We start from the raw sequence: 20,614 nt of genomic DNA, 5'->3' as shown, positions 1-20,614 counted from the left end.
ATATAAAATACTCGGCCTACTTTGGGGTACCACAGTTTTAAAAGCATTTGAGATGCTCAGAGACGTGGATGAAGGCTGGAAACCATTTCATGGGAGATGCAATGGAGGGAGTAAGTCTATGTCCTCTGGGGAAGAGATAGGAGACGAGATGTTCATGTTTAATATGGAATAACTTACGGGCAAAAGAATAGACGTTTATGTTAATCAAAAAATAGATGTACAAAAGCAGAAGTTAGAGAGTTCATGTTCATATAGTCCACAGCACAGTGGACCCTCAGTGTGCATGTGTGTTGCAGGACAAGGGAGGTGGAGTTAGTTTGCCTAGTGACGAATTTTTAGGATGGCAGCTATCCAGACAAGACCACTAACCTGCTAGGGATTTTGTAATAGGGATTAGTGCACAGGGTACGGGAGATGGGCTGCACGAGGTTTAGATACCTGGTGGTCCCTTACAACTCCCAGGCTGTTGACACCTCCACTTGCAGTGGCTTGTCATTTCCCTGACAGCAGAAACTTGAGGGTATGAGACATAGGTGAGCTTTGGTGTCAGAAGGAGGAAGGGCTTTCCTTCCAGTGGGGTATGGAAATAGGGCACCCTGCTGTATGTTGAGGGCGGGTAGGCTCGAAATCCCTGCATGAACAGGGGTGGGGATAAACCTTGGGGAAGTCTCAAGGTGGGATTTATCGAGAGAGCCAGGGAAGGGATGGGTGTTACAGGAAGGGAGTAAAGGCTAGTTGTGCCGGTGTCGCAGCTGTGCCCAAGGCTTCTCGTGAGAAGGACTCTACGCCAGGTAGTAAACAGCCGGATGTAATGAATGCTGCTACCACTTTATAAAAGAAAACTAATTTTATTACAGGAGGGACAGTGATTTAATTACCGTGACAGAGCCTCTACTTCTTCACTCCCTACTGTGGTACCTACTTGCCCATTAGTTTATATTAACAAGCCACAGTTTCTCAGGTTTTACAGGGACCCCGCATGCAGAAGGTTGAAGCACATAAAAAGTCAGTCTCGAGGTGCTCCTTCAATTTGCAGGTGTAAACCTCCTGGTGGGAACAGAAAATGGCCTGATGCTTTTGGACCGGAGTGGGCAAGGCAAAGTCTATAATCTGATCAACCGGAGGCGATTTCAGCAGATGGACGTGCTAGAGGGACTGAATGTCCTGGTGACAATATCAGGTATGTTACTGGGATGACCGAGACCTCCGGGTCTGCACGGGTGGGAAAGGCCATCACCTTCGTTCTGAAAAAGCAGCAAGCTCTGTCCTCCTGGCTAACAGTGACACGAGGAATTATAGCAGGCGGGCCAGAGTGAGATCACCTGGGGATCCCACCCTCCAAAGGGAAACCTCTCACCTCTCCATGATCTCTGAATCAGGCCGACGTAGCACAAAGGCTGGATGTTCATAGGCCTTTAACCTCTGCCGGGACTCAGCAAGGAGCTTTTGAGGTCTGAGCTCTGGTCATTGCTACCTATTCTTGGGTGGAGAGTATCAAAATGTAGGCCTCCCAGAGTGGAAAATGTTGTAAGCAGGAGCTTCTCTGGTCTCTTTTCTCTCAAGAACCATTCTAGGTTATCCCCCTTTGATGTTTCAGCACATGCAGTCGGCCCATTGGGTGGCTGAGTCTGCAAAGAGATTCGAATGTGGGAATCGTTACCGCTACGCTATGCAGCTTTCTGGTCCCCAAAAAAGAACTTTAAAGAACTAGGGACACAGAAGTGAAGGCCTTATTACTGACAAGTTAACAATATAACCTAAAAGAGTCTGTGTTTATTGAAAGTTCTTTGCTTTCTGATGATGTTTGAAGTTTAATAAACAATGACCCTTTTTTACCCCTGCCTTCCCATCCCATCCAGTATGAAACCATTGCACCTGTGCACGTTAGAACCACTTGAATGGGTGGGAAAAACCCAGGATGCACCCGAGACCTGGGGGTCGGAATCCCTGGGAGTACGGCCCGGGTATCAATAGTTATCAGACTTCCTGAGGTGTTTCCTGTGTGCAGCCAAGTTTGAGAACTATGGCTCTATACTCAGCCATTGTTTCACAAGGAGAAAACACAGGGCTACTGGGTTCAACCTTGAATAAACTTTAGCTCTTGAGCCATATTTCTGTTTTGAAAAACCGCCTTCACTTGAGGCTACAATTCCCTTTCTTCTACCTTTCCACAGAATACTCAAGAGTTATATCTCTTTTTATTCTCCCCCAAAAAGAGTTAGCTGAGTAAGTTCTTCTTGTATTATCATTTGAGCTTAATTCGGTGTAGTCTTCTTTTCTGGTTAATTGCTTGCTTGACTGCTAAGCTACCAAATCCTTTATTTTTTTTTTATTTTTTTTATTGGAGTTCAATTTGCCAACATATAGCATAACACCCAGTGCTCATCCCATCAAGTGCCCCCCTCGGTGCCCGTCACCCAGTCACCCCAACCCCCCGCCCACCTCCCCTTCCACTACCCCTTGTTCATTTCCCCGAGTTAGGTGTCTCTCATGTTTTGTCTCCTTCACTGACATTTTCACTCATTTTCTCTCCTTTCCCTTTATTCCCTTTCACTAATTTCCTTTCACAAATCCCATTTAAAACAGTACATCTGTCACTCACCTACCAAGAGTGGAAATGATACCAGAAAATTCACATTCAGGCTTCACTCTGTTGTGAATGACATGTTCCCATTCTTAAAAAAAGTAACCATCTCCTCTTATCATGAAGTAAAGATGGCGAAAGAAGAGAATGAAAATAGGAGCAAATGATTCTTGAACTGCCATCAGATCTGCACTGGCATAGAAAAGAGGAAGCATGGCCTTTGTGCCCAGCCTAGCTCTTGGGATCAATTCTGTGCCACTGGCTACGAAAAGGAATAGTAACTGCACAGTGACTCCCTTAACTTACGAATGCACTGTCCTGCAAATCCAGTGTGCGATGCTTTAATAAATTTTCTTCTTATCACATCTGTAAAATATAAAACATCTTTTGATGCCTAAGGGAAATCAAGGGAAAATAAGGACCCAAGAAGTATAACCCACAGGCCTAAATGTCTGATCACCTAGGAAAAACCATCTCTCCCCCTCCCCGAGAAAGGAAGGGCCACCCCAAGGAATGCTTTCTTATCTGATACTCAGAGAATCTTATAGAGTATATTAAATTTTGCTCCTGTGTACTCCTTAACATTTTTAAGATGTTTTCTTATCATAAAATTCCTCACTCCAGAAGCACCTTACCAAAGGGAACTTTGTTTTTTCCCAAGTACACATGTTTGGGTTTTTTCCAAGTACATATATCTTTTCTCTACTATTTTTGTTTGGTATTTCCTTCAGTGATCTCAGAATCATCAACATGTCCAGGGTTCTCTGCTGAGCCTAGGTTGCCTTCATTAAAATTGTTTCTTTTTTCTCCTTATAATTTTTTGTTGTTGTTAGTCAGGTAAAAGAAAACTACGCCCAGCTGTCATCTTCAAAGTAAGAGAGAAGGCAAATAAGAGGCTCTCCATTAACATATGCTGTTAGGTTAGAAGGTGAGAGAGACAGTCACACATAAGCGTGTTAAAATGTCCAGTTATCGACACTCCTTCGTGTAATTAGATCTAGAATGTTCTGGAAGTCTGACCAACTCTTCCATTGCAAGAATTAGGTCTTGACACTTCCCTTTGCATTGAGAAGAGAAAGAGCAGCTTGCTCAAATAAGAAACAACCTGAAGGTAAAGACAAATTATAAGATGGTTATTTGCCCAAAACACTTGGAGCTGTTGGCATAGACAACACCTTGATGAGGCCGAGCACACTGGTTCTTGTGCCTTCACACACATACACAATTGTAAATAAAATAAAAATAAATGAATAAAATAAAATAGAGATTTTAGGGAAGGACTGAGAAAAAAGGCTGTCACAGGCTTGAAATTAGAGCTCTATTATTTCAACAGGAAAGAAGAACAAACTACGAGTTTACTATCTTTCATGGTTAAGAAACAGAATACTACACAATGACCCAGAAGTAGAAAAGAAACAAGGCTGGATCACGGTTGGGGACTTGGAAGGCTGCATACATTACAAAGTTGGTAAGTGTAAAGACATGGAATTGTTTACTCAATCCTAATTATTCAGTTTAAGCTTCATCCCATTTCTTTTTTGTCAGGTATTGATGATGTATTTGCTACAAGTTTAAGACGTTGGAACTTCCAGTAAACTTGCATTGTTTCCCAAAAGTCAGATTGATGAAGTTCAAAGAGCACATTCAGACTAAAGTCCTATGCTCCAGTTTAAACATTTATCTCTACTCCTTCCTAAATACCCAGTAAAATGACAGCAAAGGAATAAAAAAAAAATTCCATAAACCCACAAGGACAAAGAGATGAGAAACCAGCAAACAAGAGATGTCAACAGAATTGATAGTTGGTTGACGAGTTACTAGCCTAGGTGACCAAGAAATGCTGAATTCTATGCCTGCAGTGCGGAAAGTCATCAAAAACAATCCAGCCACTTAACAGAACCCAGAAAAGCCCAGGGTCAGAGGCCAGGTCTATCTGAGATGGAGGTATATATGAGTGGAACTGAAAACAGAAGGAGTATTAGAAGGGTGAGAGGCAGCAAGTTCTCTCCCACTCAACAGAGGGTGAAAAGTTGGCACAGCCAGTCTGAATTGTGTGAATATAGGATTGCCAGAGCAGACAGACAGACAGACACACACACGTTTCCCCTGCTTAGCTCCCAGAATGTTGGCAGCCATACTTATATTCCCAAGCAAGATACTGAAAGATTTGTCTTTGGAGAAACTAAATGGCCAGAAGAAAAGATATCCAGGTAGTAACATTTAAAGTGCCGTGGAAAAGCTTGCTATCTCACCGCCTACACCTGAAGCCCAGCAGTGGGTAAGCTCATGTGTACTAGAAGCAAGGACATCCACTAACAAGAAGGAAACTTAAACAGAAAGAAAGGACTTTAGAGGAAACAAAGATAATGAGGAATGGAAGCAAATTAAAAAGAAACTGTAATAACTTCAGAGAAATTAGAAAACCTATTTCCAGAAGAGAAGAACAGGGACCATTAAGAAGAAAGTTGGAGCAGGGTCGGAGGAGGTCACTCAGAGAACAAGAAAAAAATTTTGGAAATCTGAATATATTGGCAGGTATAGAAAGGTAGTAGATGTATTGGAAGATAAAGATGAGGCATCTCCCAGAAAGTAGGACAAAAAGAAAAGGAAAGAAAAGAAAAAGATCAGAAAGGAGACAGAAAGTCAGAAAGTAAAAGTATCAGTCCAAGTGCTTCAAAATCTATTCGGGTTTAGGAAAAAGAGAAAATCAAATTGGAAATGGAGGAAAGTATCAAAGAAGGAATATAAGAAAATTTCTAGAACTAAAAATCCCAAATTAAAAGGATTCAGTGAATACCCAGTATAGTGAATGAAAAAAAAAAAAAAAAAGGACTCACAGGAAGATATATTAACATGACATTTCAGGACCCAGGAAATGAGGAAGTCTTTAAGGCTTCCAGATTATAAATAAAGTTTCTATATTAGGTGGCTTGAGATTTAGTAGCAATACTAGAAGCTTCCAAGAAGATGAAACAAAGCCTCCAACTAGTTATTTTATAAGCCATCCGTATTAACCACGTATTAACCAGGGTTCTCCAGAGAAACAGAACTAGTAGGATACACACACACACACACACACACACAGAGGTGTGTATACTTATGTGTGTATATAAATACATATACGTGTGTGTATACATGCTCTCTCTATAGAAAGAGGTTTACTCTAGAAGTTGCTTCACAGACTTATAGAGACTAAGAATCCCAAGATCTGTAGCCGGCCAGCTGGAAACCCAGGGGAGCCAGCGTCTCAGACCCAATCTGAAGTCTGGAAGAGACCAGTTTCCCAGCTCAACAGTCAAGCAGGAGGTGTTCTCTTATTCAATCTTTTTATTCTATTCAGGCCTGTAATTGACCGGATGAGGCCAATCCATATGGAGAGGGCAATCTGCTTTACTCTGCGTACCCATTCACATATTAATATGATCTGGAAAAACCCTCACAGACACACTCAGAACAATGATTGACCAGATATCTGAGCACCTTGTGGCCGGGTCAAGTTGACAAAAAATTAACCATCACACCACCAAACCATTTGTTAACTTTGAATGCAGTGTGAAGACCCTTTCAGACAGGCAGGGTCTCACAACATTTATGTTCCATACAGTATTTCTCAGGAAACTACTGACTGATGTATTCCATCAAAATAAAGCCATAAAAGGTTAAAAAGGGAAGAAAATACCCAGAATGGTGGTGAAGGAAATGTGAATGACAGTTCTGTCTTAGGTCTAGAGAAAAATCAGTCCAAGTAGAGTGAGACAAGGGAGCGTTTCCAAAAGGGATGTCTCCAGGGAAAAGAAAAGGTCATGAATAGATTACCTGCCACGTTTGACCACGTTGAAGGCATTCACAGCACCAGCAGCAAGTCTACATGTGCTTAGAGATAGACGCATGGAGAAGAATGAAGTGGGAAAAAAAAGGGAGAACAAGAAAGGAAATGTGACTGTGGCATCCTAGATGCCTCAGATGAGAACAATAATCATTTCAACATGAAATCTTGATTTAACCAAAAATTTGAACCATAATTGTATTAGTGGTGTTGGGGGAGGAAGAAACGTGTGTGTGAGAAAAGAAACTAGAGAGAGGAGACGGTCATAAGAGACTAAATCGTTTCCAGACTCTCAACTCAGTAGATAATACCTGCAACTGAAGAAAATCAAGAAATCACATGATAAGCTTATTATTTAGAAATATGGAAATAAATGGCCAAGGAAGTAGTTGAAAGCATATGAAAGACAGAACATGTAAACAGAAGGGGCACACTACAGAAAAAGAGCGCAGAGAGCAAGAATTTGGTTCTTGGCCATGGGCTGTCCAGTTTCTGTAGGACACGAGTGTTCTCTTCATTCAAATATTCCCCCAAAGGAAATGACTGCCACAGGTACCGTCCTAGCCTGTCCAGGTTGCTATGGCAGACACCATGAACAACAGGGATCTATTTCTCACAGTTCCGGAGCCTGGAAAGTCCAAGACCAAGGTCCTGGCTGACTCGGTGTCTGCTGAGGGCCTGCTTTCTGGTTCATACACAGCAGTCCTTTTGCTACAATCTCCTGCGGTGTATGGAGAGGGGGATCGATGTAAGGGCCTTCTTTATAAAGGCACTCATCACTTATAAATCCCTAATAACTGGAGTTCAAATTTGGATAATAAGCAAATGGCCACCTTTATGTCTCTACCCTCTTGCTAATTTTTCTACCATTTGGCCATGGCAGCCCTCAGCTTCTTGCATGTGGATGACTGTAAGAGCCAGGAGGGGAACATGAAGGTGATTGTGCAGATTCTTATCACAACGAGTCATTGACATCTAGACCTAGTGATTAAAGAGTGTCCTAAGCCTTCAGATGAAAAAAGGAGCCTTCAGTATAAAGCAAAAGGCCCCAAGTATTCTGCAGACCGAGTGGTTTAAGAATAAAGGGGAAAGGAGAGAAAATGAGTGGGAAATATCAGAGAGGGAGACAGAACATGAGAGACTCCTAACTCTGGGAAACGAACTAGGGGTGGTAGAAAGGGAGGTGGGTGGGGGGTGAGGGTGACTGGGTGACGGGCACTGAGGGGGGCACTTGATGGGATGAGCATTGGGTGTTATGCTGTATGTTGGCAAATTGAACACCAATAAAAAACAAAAAAAGAAAGTTCAATCTGGATCTATGAGCAAATCTCACAGCAAGAGCATCACCATCAATTACGTATTTACATATCGTGGCTTACACATACGTTAATACAAAAACCTGAATAAGTTGGTATCCTTGTTCTAATTCATAATTTGTCTATTACAGTTAAATATGAAAGGATTAAATTCCTAGTGATTGCCTTAAAGAATGCTGTGGAGATATATGCTTGGGCTCCTAAACCCTATCATAAGTTCATGGCATTTAAGGTAAGCAGGCACGCCGATTCCCTAAAGAAGGGATTTTTTTTTTTAATTTTAGGTTTGCACCAGTTAACAGTCTTGCATATTGACTAGAACCAATCTTTCTATATGTAATAAGCCTCTTTTAAAGTATAGGAACTCTTAGACTTATTCTTCCAAAAGCAAAGACTAAGCACTAATAAGTGTTATAACGTATACTGGGGTTGGAGAGGGTGGGTGAATGGGGAAAAATTAGGGTGCGCCCTCTTCCATTTCAGGTCTACGAATCATCTCTGAGGGGCGTGGCTACTGGGCAAAGCATTAACCGTGATATTAGGCAACGAGAGTCGTTATACAGGCAGCTAACTAGAGTACTCTGATATGTTGTCTGAAAAAGGCATACCAACAGCCGCACCAAATCTCAAGGATGAATCCAGATCTTGTCATCCATATAAGCCTTTGGGGTAAAGCCCCTAAAACTCACATGACACCTATGTATCCCCAATGTTATCGGACTTCTCTGAAATGAGTGCTGAATGTAGTTACGTAAGGAAATGGCTTAGTTTCTCTGCATTCTGCTTTTTCATTTTTGCCCTTATCTGAGTCTGTAACCACCATGGTTGGATTGGTCACTCATGACACTCAGCAGGAGTGGGATGAGGATGTGCTAGCACTGTGGACCCCGGCTTGTGAAAGTTGACCCCCAAATGCCAGAAGGACCAGTACGTGCAGGCACTTGGGTGTTTGCAGGGCTGCAGCTCTGTGCAGAGCCCATGGGAATTTCTCTCTGTCCCCTGTCTCTCTGCCTGTGTACCTCTCACTCTCTTCATAGCACATTGGCTCACTTTTTCTCCCCACCCTTGTGGCTTTGATCTTCCTTGGCCCCTTTATGTATTCTTTCTTGCCCCTTAGGCCATGTGAGGGCAGAAGCTGCCTTGGGAACACTGTAAGGTGCTCTTTGAGGCCGTCTTGTTGCCTTTGGTGCAAGGGCTCATTTCTGATGGGCTCAGGAAGACAGATGATACATCGATGGAAATGGGCTTCCTCCATAACTGCACTTTTGTGGAAATTTTGGACTGTATTAAGTTAGTAATAACACTTAAGGGGTGACACCTAAAAGCTAAAGCGGTGCTGCCATTGTGCCAAAATCTCAGTCCACAAAAGCTTTCCAGGCAGGGTCCCTTCCTTCCCATTCCAGTTCGGAAGTTACAGCCATCAGTTTACCAGCCAAAGTGAATGAGGGGGTGCAAAAGGCTGTGTTGAGTAGACCACGCCGCCTGGCAGGAGGGCAGTGCCAAGGCCAAGACTAGAACAGGAAAGACTGGAGCCTCCCCTTCTGTGAGACTCCATTAGCAAAAAAATGAAGAAAGAGGGCTCCCCTGGGTGGCGGTGGCATGATAGCTGAGCCACTTGTGGTTTTACAGATTCTCTCCCAGACACCAAAGCCCTAGAAAAAGTAGACTGTCTTGAAATAATGGCAAAAGAAAACAGAGAAATAATGCTTGACAGCTAGTTGGGGCTCGGGCTCTGGATTCAAGAACCTCAATAAACTTGGCTGGAGCTCTCTTTTTCCTTCCTCGTTAAGCTCAACTGGCCAACTTAAGCCACGAGTCTTACGATGTTCCAGCCTCCCCTGCTTCTTGATTGGCCAAACCTAAGTCTCAGATCTCAAATGAGTTTAAAAGAAGGTGCCAATCTGATGCCCACTCAGTCATTGAAGGAAAATCAGAACAGAGCATACGCCTGAATTCTGAACAGGTTTATTAGCACAGAGCTGGCCCAGCAGCCCACCCCAGGCTGTCTCTGGGGAGGTCATGGCCATGCCTGGGTCCGGCTGTTCCATGGGAAGGAAAGGCGCCAGAGAAGTGGCTGGACCTTCTCCGGAGGGAAAAGCCAGAAATAGGAAAGAGCAGCAGCACCCAGGTGCCAGCTTTTTCAGGTATAACGACACGGTCAGAGTTGACAACTGTAAACCACTTCTCTGCCCTAAAGGACAAGAGGTGGGGAAGGGGCCACACATGGGTGCTAGACCCTTCCTCCTAGGGCCAGAATATGAATAGACCTAAAGCTGAAAGAGAAATCTGGCTTTTCAACGTAAGAAAGTCAGACATTAACTTCACCAGGCTCTAGCTAAAAGACAAAATTAAGATAACCTCTTTGAACAATGTGGACACTCATGGGGCGCTTCTTAAAGTCTTTTGCAGATCTCCAGCACAAGCCACTGCTTGTTGATCTCACGGTAGAAGAAGGTCAAAGATTAAAGGTTATTTTTGGCTCACACACTGGTTTCCATGTAATTGATGTTGATTCAGGAAACTCCTATGATATCTACATACCGTCTCATGTAAGTTTCTGGAAGTAAGCCGCCCGGGCTCTCTGTGCAACCATGTGCATGTAGAAGGAGATTCGTTCTTGCACATTTTTAGTAGAAGTCGGGCTAACTTTTACCCGACTTTTACAAATGCTTGAAACTGAGTAGCACGTAAAGGCAGTTCTCTGCCATTTACTGGACATGTTGCCTCGCTGGACTTTAGATTAAAATGCATATGATATTTTTCCTTCAGGGGCATAAATTGTGTTTTTTAAGCAAGAGTACAATGGACAAGTTCCATGTTTTCAGTTCTTGAAGGGAGATGGGTTCATGTTACTTGGGAAGTCAGTGGTCTCCTTTTGCTGTCTTTGTTCCTCTCTCCAACTGGAGGGGAGTGTCATGTAGTGGAATCAGACACTGGAGTGCACACCCCGGCACACTGGACATTCTCTCCAGCCCTCAGCTTTCCCATCTGCAGAATGGGGGTGAAAGGACTTATCCCAGAGGGTTGTCCTCAGCATTAAATGAGAGAATACCTCTAAGGTACTTGGCACAAGCCCCTGCGAATTATCATCTTCATATTATAATCCTGGAACATGGCCTAAAATCTGACCGTGAAACACAAATACTGCACATGGTTTCACTTACTGGGATTGGCGCAGTGCAAGCTGTGTTTCCTGCGTGTGATCCCAAGGCCAACATACAGTAGACACTGTCAGGAAAGTCCGAGGCCTCATCTATTGCCGACTGGGATTTTTTGAGAGTTTATAGGCTTTACTGCAAAACAAAGCATGAATATTGAAAAAAGTTGCCTCAATATGTGACACACACACACAGTCTGTCTCACGTGCACACACACAGCGCTCACTGCCGTGTCCCAGCTCGCATCTCCTCTCCTACAAGCCCATCTGTGTTTATTTATTCCAATAGAGTGGTCACTTTAAATGTTTTTTTCTCAATGAGCTGTTAATTTGGATTTTCCTGTTTAGGCACGCAGATGAACAGTCTGTTGTATGCTAAGGGCCTCTTTGGTAGGCATTGGGCCCCACCGTTTGACCCCATTTAGGGTATTTCCATCTGATTCAGCTGGTCTGCATTCCCCTCATCTTTTTTAGAAGTAGATGGACAACACGTAATTATTACGGCCATGAGACATGTGCTCAAATCCCAGTTCTACCACCAAAATACCAGTGCAGCTTTGCCCAATCTGCCTAACCCCTCTGACATGCAGATGCCTCGTCTATAGAGAATGGTACCTCCCATGGGGAACTGTTCTAAGGACTAGAAATCATGTATGGGAAGAGCCCCGTGCTCCGCACTCTGTAGGTGTCCCATACTTGCAGTTGTTGTTTTTAGGAACCAGGTAAATTGGATTCTTGACCTGGTGCCTGAGTTTGTATTTGTATACTAGGGCATTTGACAGGTCAGTGGTTAAATTAAGCAAAGCAAAGCAAAATGTCAGTTTCTAGAATGAACGTGGTTGGGCGGGGCGGGGGGGGGACACTCTTTTTTGCAATTCTTAGTGATTAATAGTCAAGACGCTGTCTTATTTTTTTAAAAAGAATAATGCCTGGCCTTTCTTTGTCTCCTAGATTCAGGGCAATATCACTCCTCATGCCATTGTCATCTTGCCTAAAACAGATGGAATGGAAATGCTCGTTTGCTATGAGGATGAGGGGGTGTATGTAAACACCTATGGCCGGATAACTAAGGATGTGGTGCTTCAATGGGGAGAAATGCCCACGTCCGTGGGTAGGTTAACCATTCCTTATCTCCTTCAGCAGTTACACCCCCCAAATGAAACGAAAGTCAAGAAATGTGAAACAACCATTTGATTCCACAAAAAAAAAAAAAAAAACAAAAACAAAAACAAAAAAAAAAAACAAAAAAAAAACAGTCTGTGAATAACACTTGTAAGACTTGCTTTGTCTGTTTATCTCAAGTCGTTTGTCATTTTTGTGGTTAAGATGTGAACAGATGCTGTGAGTTATTGCCCATCTAATGTTTTTAATGCGGTTTTGGAAATTCCTTTTGACAGCCTACATTCATTCCAATCAGATAATGGGCTGGGGCGAGAAAGCTATTGAGATCCGGTCAGTGGAAACAGGACATTTGGATGGAGTATTTATGCATAAGCGAGCTCAAAGGTTAAAGTTTCTATGTGAAAGAAATGATAAGGTAAATCCGTTTCAACATTTGCATTAGTGTTTGCATTTTAAGAGACCACCAGGTACCTGTGAAACCTTCATTTTCCTTTATACTGATTTGAATCATATCTGTGTTAAACAGTATTATCTTGAAATGGCATTATTTGGTTTGGTTCATGTGAGCCCTCAAAACATATTATTCACATATTTAAAAAGACATTAACACTTCTACAAATTTCTTGTAAACTCTTAGCAACCTTTGTGGCTGGAAGGCCTTATAATGACTCAGCAGACATCCCAAATTCTCCTCCGCACTTGGGAGAGTTGGCCCATCATCAATCATTCACAGTGGGTCGACTTCACACTCCACTTTGAGACTTTTCACAAAGTCACTACGGGGACCTAATCCATCACATTATATTCACCTTAAATGTAAGACATTTGACATGTAGAAATACCAACTTTTGCAAAATGTCACCCATTCCTTAAGAAATGCACAGTCACAAACTCAACTAGTGCCATGTCCTGTGTCATTCCAGCCATGTTTCTTCTGAAGTGTCATAAGGGGATTGTTTTGCAGTGAAATTGGGGGAGTCCGTCTGGCATGATCAGTCGCCTCAGAAGGGTATTTGTGCAGCAGTGCTGCTTTCTCCCTTTCCCTCCCTGTAGACTAACCCAGAGTTTTTAGTAGCTAAACTGTGCTCATTTGTGAATTCATCCTTTGTGACTATGGCCAACTTAGAAATGCTGTCCCCAAATAGCAGGCAAAGCGCCTATAGTAGAGAATGTGATGGGTTGAACGGACAGACATCTCTTACTCCATCTTGGTTGCCCAAAGCCAGAATGGGGTCCTAGTCCAACCCTGGGGCTATGAGTCTAGACTATATCTGACCCTGGCCAGCTCCTCTTGAGTTGGTGTGGTCTGGGTAGACAGCAGCTGTGGATGGCCAGGATAGTTCCAGGGCCTGGCCAGAGTATGCCAAGAAATAGACCTGACCCCCAGTGAAATTCTAGGCCCAACCCAGTCTCAAGGGATCCTGAGATGAGGAGTGATGTGGGCATAGACCCCCACACTTCAGTTCATTGAAGACCCATCCCAGGAAGCCTGTTCTAAGCCATGCCCAAACCCTCAGGAGCAGGCTGAGGGGGCCCAAGGTTCAGAGCCCAGGGTGCGCACAGCCCGGAGAGAACGGCAGCCCTTTCTTCCTACCACCCCTCCACGTTGTGTTTCCATGGGTCCTCTGTGCTTCCCCGTTTTGATTCACTGACCCTAACAGTAGCTGTACTTACATATGTAGCATTAGCTGAATGACAAGCATTTCCACTGAACTTCCTAAGAAGTTGTTGTTGGGAGAGACAGCGTTCTTCTGGAGGAGTTGTGGAAATGAAGTAGCAGAGACTTTACACTAGTGACAAAAGTAACTGCTGTGCACCAAAGTTTAGTATTGGCTGACTGAAGGGCTAGGCCACAGCCCAGAATATTATTTTCCCAGGGCGGTGGTTCACTGACATTCAAGCAAGCAGTAACCCAAATTTTGCTCACTTCTTTTTTTTAATTTTTTTTTTTATTTTTTGCTCACTTCTTTTAGTTGTTTGATAAAACGATTTAACAGACCCAGACCAAATGGACTGTGGTTCTATTTATTAATGCCATTATCTCCTTTGGCCTAGGATATGCCCTGCACCAGCAGACAAGCCAAGGGTTAACTCTTGATACCAAAGTGAATAGGCATTAAACACCTTATCCTGTCTGACCACACCGTTTTTTTTTTTTTTAACTTTAAAAACTGATAACTTAAGTTGTATAGTAGACAGTAGACCCAAAACTACCCCCTTGACTTTGGGAATTTGAAAGCATTCCATTCCCTTCCATCCTAAACTCTGACCCCTTGTCGTTATGAGGGAGAGAAGGGAAGCCCTCTGTGGCTTTTCCAGAGATGAACGAAGGACCTGTTGTGTCCCCGGCCAGGAATTTAGGACATTACCTAGCATGAAACTCCCTTTTGAAATGCGCGCATCCGAAGGGATGTCGCAAATCAAAATATAGCCCCTGCCACGTTCCTGAAGGCCAGTACCACAATAAGTCATAGTAACAATCGTAGTGAGAACGTCAGGCGTGTTTAGAGAGGATGCACTGTATTTAAAGGCACTTTTATAAACACCAGCCGTTGAGTCTTAAGAGCTGACACGTGGAAAGGATAGGACATGTGAGAGAAAATGGATGGACGGTGGAAGAAGAGAGGAAAAGAAACAACCATGCAGTTGAACTAACTTCTTTTTAATTTCAAACAGGTATTTTTTGCATCCGTGCGATCTGGAGGAAGTAGCCAAGTGTTTTTCATGACCCTCAACAGAAATTCCATGATGAACTGGTAACAGAAGAGCACTTGGCACTTATCTTCATGGCGTTATTTCTAATTAAAAAGAACGTAACTCATGTGGACTAATGCCAGTCTAGAGGCAGAATCAGAAGGCTTGGTTGAACATACTGCTTTCCCCTTTTCCTCTTCCTCCACCTGTCCCGGTACAGTCCACGGTCCATCTTGCAGTGTTGCAGCCTGGTTGAGAAGGAGAGAAAAAGGTGGCAGGAATTTCCAGGAGATCCTCAAGAATGCTGCGTTGTCTTGTGGACAAAGATGGATCATGTGCCCTTCGGAGTTAGGGATAGAAACAAATATTGTGTGCTCTTATGATTAAGCTGTGTTATGGTGGATTTTGAGTTTTGTTCCGTTTTTACCTTTTTTCTTTACCCCCTTACTTTGTAAGACTGGGGAGAGAATGCATACCGAGAAAATGAGTCTGTTTTTAATTCTGTCTGCCTGCTAGCTTTAAGTATATGATACGTTGTAAAATCTCCAATTTCAAATAGTGAGAGACAGCACAATAAATGTACCTTATCTCCTTACACTGAAGGCCATAATTGCATAGTGGGGTAATTTTAGAACTCTTTTGCCTTCACCAACCCAAAAGGTTGCTTTTTGATAGCAACTGGCTAATGAATTTTTAAAAGAGAAGAAAAATACTAGTTTTCCCCTCTTTGGGGAAATAGATTTTAAATGGCTAAACTACTAGCCTTAGACTAATAAAATCAACTACCATTTTTGCAAGTCTGACAGGCCCTATTTTTATATGGCCCTGTACAGAATGGAATGTGTTGAATGGGGTAGTAGTGCCATTGAGTTGAGTTGGCTCTAGCAATTGAGGGACTCTGTAACACAACTTTCCCTCAGCTATTATGCAACAGATCAGGGCAAAAGATGGGATGACTGATGAGGTCGGACAAAAAGAGCTTCTGGGAAACAAACTAAAAAAAATTTATATATATATATAGACACACACACACACACACACATTCTTTTTTTAATGCACAAAGCCTCTAGCTAAGAGGTCACTTGCTTCGGGCTTCATTAGGAGTGAGACTTTGTTGAGTTCTTTCTGGGAATCGGGGAGTGAATGACATCCAGGCTCTGGTCATCCCCAGCTTTCTCCTGAGGGTGCCACTTTCTCAAGATGAAAACTGTGACTGAAAAAAAATAATAATAATAAATGTTTCTGAGCTGCCTGTGTTCTCTCTGGGTTGGTGAGAGAAGGGACTAGACTACTAAGCCTGCCTGAGATACAGCAGGCATCATTGGTTCAGATTTTATAGAACTTAAAAGCAAGGCTTTGGCCAAAATTCTGAGACCCTAATCATTTTACCTTCCTCCAAATTACCCAACATACGGTAAACAACATTTGTGCAGAGATATGTATGTATTTAGTTCAGGTTGACTCGTGTCCTTATAAACTCTTACTCGGATGATTTGAACTTTTATGTGACTGTCTGGGGTTTTTTTTTCCAAAGCTACAAGCATGGCCGCCTGTGGTATCGAGGTGTTGCAAAAACGATATCTGTGTTGCGCTTCCTGTTTTAACCTACCTCGTTTCGTTTGTTTTGTTTCACGGTTCATCACAGCAGTGTTATCTCCAGGAGACATATAGAGAGCTCAACTGGCAATCTCAGGCGTATTTAATATTTTTTAAACAAAACAGTAGTTGACCAAATTGTTGTTCTTCAAAAATTCAAAAAAAAAAAAATCCAACATCAATAAAAACTAATGTGGCTGGTTTCTGGAGAAAACAATCACTGTAAACAGATTTTTTTTTTTTTCAAAGTCTGTGATCCTACTGATTTTTGCCTAAATACATTAGCAGCTGATGTACTATTAATGAGAACGAAATACACGTTAGGAAAATGGAGCCATTTCAATCTGGTGGTTTGGGCAATCGGGGGAAGGGCAGGGGAATTCTTCCAGTTTCTGACCTAGAGGATTATGCCCCTCCTGTAAAGGTGGTTATCATTTGCATTTATTTTAAACAGGTAACACACAATAATGGAATTGGGGGTTATCTTCAAGGCGATCACCAAGATGTCCTCATCATGGTCCCTTTAGCTCTCAAAAGCAATGAAACCCTCCCGTTCTCATTTTTATTGCTATGGCTCTGCTGCTGAACAGTACTATCTTCGCAAATTCCATGCAACAGATTCAGCAATAACTTTTTGGATTGAATTTAGCAACTACTGTAATTGGATGCTGACATGGACAAAATATATTGATTTGGGCCTCATCCCCAAATGTGATTGCCACCAGCTCTTTATATTGCTGCTGTGGTATTTTAAACCAGAAGCTTCTTTAAATTATGTTGCAAACTGATCTTTGTTTTTATGTTATGTTTTGTTTCGATTTCCAAGTGATGAGTTCGAAACACACAGCTTTAAATGATTTTTTTATTGTGGGATTTTGGGTACAGTTAAGAAATAAAAGGGAATCATTGTGTTTAAACATAAGGTAGTTTGTGAATGTATTTTTTAAAATCTAGAGTCATTGAAACAAAAACTCATAAAAACAATATTAATGCAGTCTTGTTTACAGTATGTACAGTGACATAACATAGAACATGAGCTTTTTCTGGTGCCAACAACAATAAAACACAGACGTTAAACATCAAGCCATGCCTTTTATATTTTTGTACAAATATTTTACACGGAGTACAAGGCAAGACTAAGTTTAAAAGGGCCCCTGACAGATATCTAAAGAATTCCTTGAAGCTTTTATCTTCAAAAATACATTTTCTTCCACCAAGGTGGGCCCTAGCCCCGACACACTGAGACCCCGGTCATGCAGAGTATTGCAGACTATTGTTCTCACAGCTCATAACAATTCCCAACTTCCTGGTTTGCTTGCTTGCTTGCTTTTTTTTTTTTTTTTTTTTTTTACATTGTGGGGAGGATTGTGCTTTTCATACATCTTAATAGCATTTTAATAAAAATTTCTTTAATTTTGAAACTAGTTTTAGTTCTTCCCGGAGGGGATTTTGTTTCTCGAATTGATTTTAGTTTCATTGTTCTACAGAGAAACTAAGCCATCCCCACCGCCCCCCCAAGTAAGTTTCACTCGGTCTTTTCAGTCCTTATTGCTCTAAATTGATAATCATGCAGTGAACTCCCCTGAGCCTGCCCATACTGTAGTCGTGGCCCGGGTTCTGACAGGTGGCCGTCATTCTAGGGTGCCAGTCAGGGGAACTGTATGGATTCCTGCATCCAGCTGGGGGTAGAAACATGACCTCCAGCATCTCTGTTTGAAGGGGTTGGAGGCCTCCCCGTGCCAGTTACACGCAGCCGTTGCCATGCACACGACAGAGATGAAGACAGCTCGCACTAAGTTCCACACAGAATTAATGGCTCTGTTTATATAGATGTCATTATTTTTCTTGAAGACGTAAACGATGCTTCAAGAAGACCTAGCTAGAGCTATTTCCACAGTATAGATCAAGACCAAATCCCACAAGGCCACTTGGACAGGGACTCCATTTTTCTAACACCAGGGCATTGCTTTCTAAGATACACTGCTTACATACTTGGCATCAAATACACACTTTTATTTATTTTTTTTTTTAATTTTTATTTATTTATGATAGTCACAGAGAGAGAGAGAGAGAGAGGCAGAGACACAGGCAGAGGGCTCCATGCACCGGGAGCCCGATGTGGGATTCGATCCCGGATCTCCAGGATCGCGCCCTGGGCCAAAGGCAGGCGCCAAACCGCTGCGCCACCCAGGGATCCCCAAATACACACTTTTAAAAAGCATCTTCATTCCTGCTTGTCAAGACCTACTAACAGTTTTCTGTCTGCTGTTGTGACTCATTGGTAATTGGTGTCTCTGGTCCCTCTTGTGCAGTAGATCAGAAAGAGATGTGACATGCAGGTCAGAGCCCTCTTGGTTTTGTCCACTGCCAGACAAAGACGTGCCCGAAGTCTGACACCCACCCCACCCCATTCCATGAGGTTAAAAAAATTTTTTTTCTTTACTATTATGTGTACCAGTTCCCGTCGCTGTTTTCTTGAAATGTGGAAAAGCTCTTTATGTGTGCTGTCTTTGGAAGTCTGCTTGAACAAGCGTCACTGCGTTTGTGCTGACGGCTTTCAGATATAAGGTGTGCCACGTTATTTTTAAGAAAGAAAATAAAATTCTTTTAACCCACTGGGGGAAAACAGGACAATATCCACAACACACTGATTGTTCTGAATCATCCTACCGAGCCCCTCATGTTCAGAATCCTTTCTGCTACTCCGTTCTGGCCATCTCAACAGTCTGTGTAAAACTTGGAGACTAACTAAATCAAAGGAAGCATAACAAACAAATCTATAACTGGCCTCCCTTGAGACCACACAGCACAACATAAAATCCAAAAGTCTAAATGTGACTTCATTCACCTGCCACTATTTCTCAAATGCCTCACTGCCTTTTGACTCTGATCAGTATAGTGGTATCAGGAACCCTAAGGTGTGCTGTCCTTCCATGGGTCTCAAAATGGTATAAACTGAACTCTCTTCAGAAACCCCAGCAAAGAAAAATCCCTTGAGAACTTTCAGGTTCAAAACTGACCATTTGTACATTTCTACCAAGCATTTTCTAGTGTTTGAGTTCCGTCCTGTATCATTGTTCTGGGAATTTTTCCACAGGCAACTCGAATATTAAAAAAAAAAAAAATGCATAGTGCTAAAGAATATGAGACCCTAATCTCTACTGTGAACTTTATTCTTCTAGGCCTGCCATTGCAGGAAGTGCCAGATGCACCCCAAATCCCCATGAAAGTGTGTTTTTAAACAAACGTCCCTGGATATGTTTTTGAGATACTTTAAATCCAGGTCAAAATCTTGGACTCTGTGTCCATGAGGCCAAACATTTGCAGGAAGACTAAAAAACACAGTTAAAAATAGAAATGTTCTAAAGATTACAGGTTTTTGGTTTTGTGTAGATATCTTCAAATTAACTCAACTCCTTGCATGACAGTTTGGTTTTGACGGTTTGTTTTTATCATCGGTGCGTGGCATTACACCACTGAGGCTGAGCAAAGGCTGGTGGAGAGGTGAGTTTTCATTTCCCACAGTGGGTCCCTCTGTGTACGTAGCAAATGTCCCGGCCCCAGCTTCCCTTTCCCGTTAATCTCTTCCCCTGAGGTTAGTGTAAAGGAATAGTAATACTGTATTATGCTTTGTTTAAAAACCCCAGTTGTTACCCTGAATCAGAATTTCAAATGTTAGGTGACAGCAAGAAATCACGGCAGGGGGGGAAAAAAAAAGACAGCTTGGTGAACTTTAAAATCGGATGTTACAAAACCATTTCTGTGCATTTTAGCGGTCTTATTTACAATGTCAGCATAACTGTAGAGATGCCAGATTGACCAAGATTGGGAAGGGAGGCTATCATGCTGCTATGCCTACAAGTGGCTACGTTGCTGAAATCTCCAGTTTTCTAAAGCGTCTCACATTGTCAAAAATACGCTGAAGCCGGGTAAGTCTCACCTGTGTCAGGGTAAAAAGGGAAACATTCTTGGCGTATTTTCTCGTCTGAACCTTTTGGGTACTTTCCAGTATTTTCTCCCTGCATACAAAAAGCCTTCAGTTGTTGTGCATAGTTGTTCCGAGGAGTAGCTAGAAATGATTTGGTGGGTTCTAAGCCAAGGTATTCCCCTAGAGTCACTGCCATGCCCCAGAATATATGATCTCTGTCAAGATGTGGTAATAAAACATTAATAGTAGTAGGATGCCTGCTTGTTCCTCATTGCCACCTCCAGACTGTTATCCGTCCCTCCCAAACACCCAGTGCTCTGAAGCTCTTGCCATCAGCCTACAAAGTCCTCATTTACCTTCCAGCACTCCCTCACAGTGCTTAAGGATTTCA

General features: G+C 42.5%; 1 protein-coding gene across 8 annotated transcripts in view; it reads left to right on the top strand.

The window, feature by feature from the left end:
- TNIK (TRAF2 and NCK interacting kinase) overlaps nt 1–17,378 on the top strand; it is a 376,555-nt gene extending 359,177 nt beyond the window's left edge. For all 8 annotated transcript variants that reach the window (XM_072808063.1, XM_072808061.1, XM_072808062.1 and 5 more), the window contains 7 exons: nt 1,037–1,180; nt 3,918–4,052; nt 7,858–7,958; nt 10,126–10,275; nt 11,835–11,994; nt 12,281–12,420; nt 14,682–17,378. In XM_072808063.1, the coding sequence (XP_072664164.1) occupies nt 1,037–1,180; nt 3,918–4,052; nt 7,858–7,958; nt 10,126–10,275; nt 11,835–11,994; nt 12,281–12,420; nt 14,682–14,765 (914 nt within the window). In that variant the 3' untranslated portion in view covers nt 14,766–17,378. The remainder of the gene's footprint in view (nt 1–1,036; nt 1,181–3,917; nt 4,053–7,857; nt 7,959–10,125; nt 10,276–11,834; nt 11,995–12,280; nt 12,421–14,681) is intronic.
- Nucleotides 17,379–20,614: the final 3,236 nt, after the last annotated feature.

This window comes from Canis lupus, chromosome 31 (assembly GCF_048164855.1).
Source record: "Canis lupus baileyi chromosome 31, mCanLup2.hap1, whole genome shotgun sequence".
NCBI classification, from domain to species: Eukaryota; Metazoa; Chordata; class Mammalia; order Carnivora; family Canidae; genus Canis; species Canis lupus.
The sequence above is the reverse complement of the archived record's forward strand: the minus strand, read 5'-3'. Positions and strand labels throughout refer to the sequence as shown.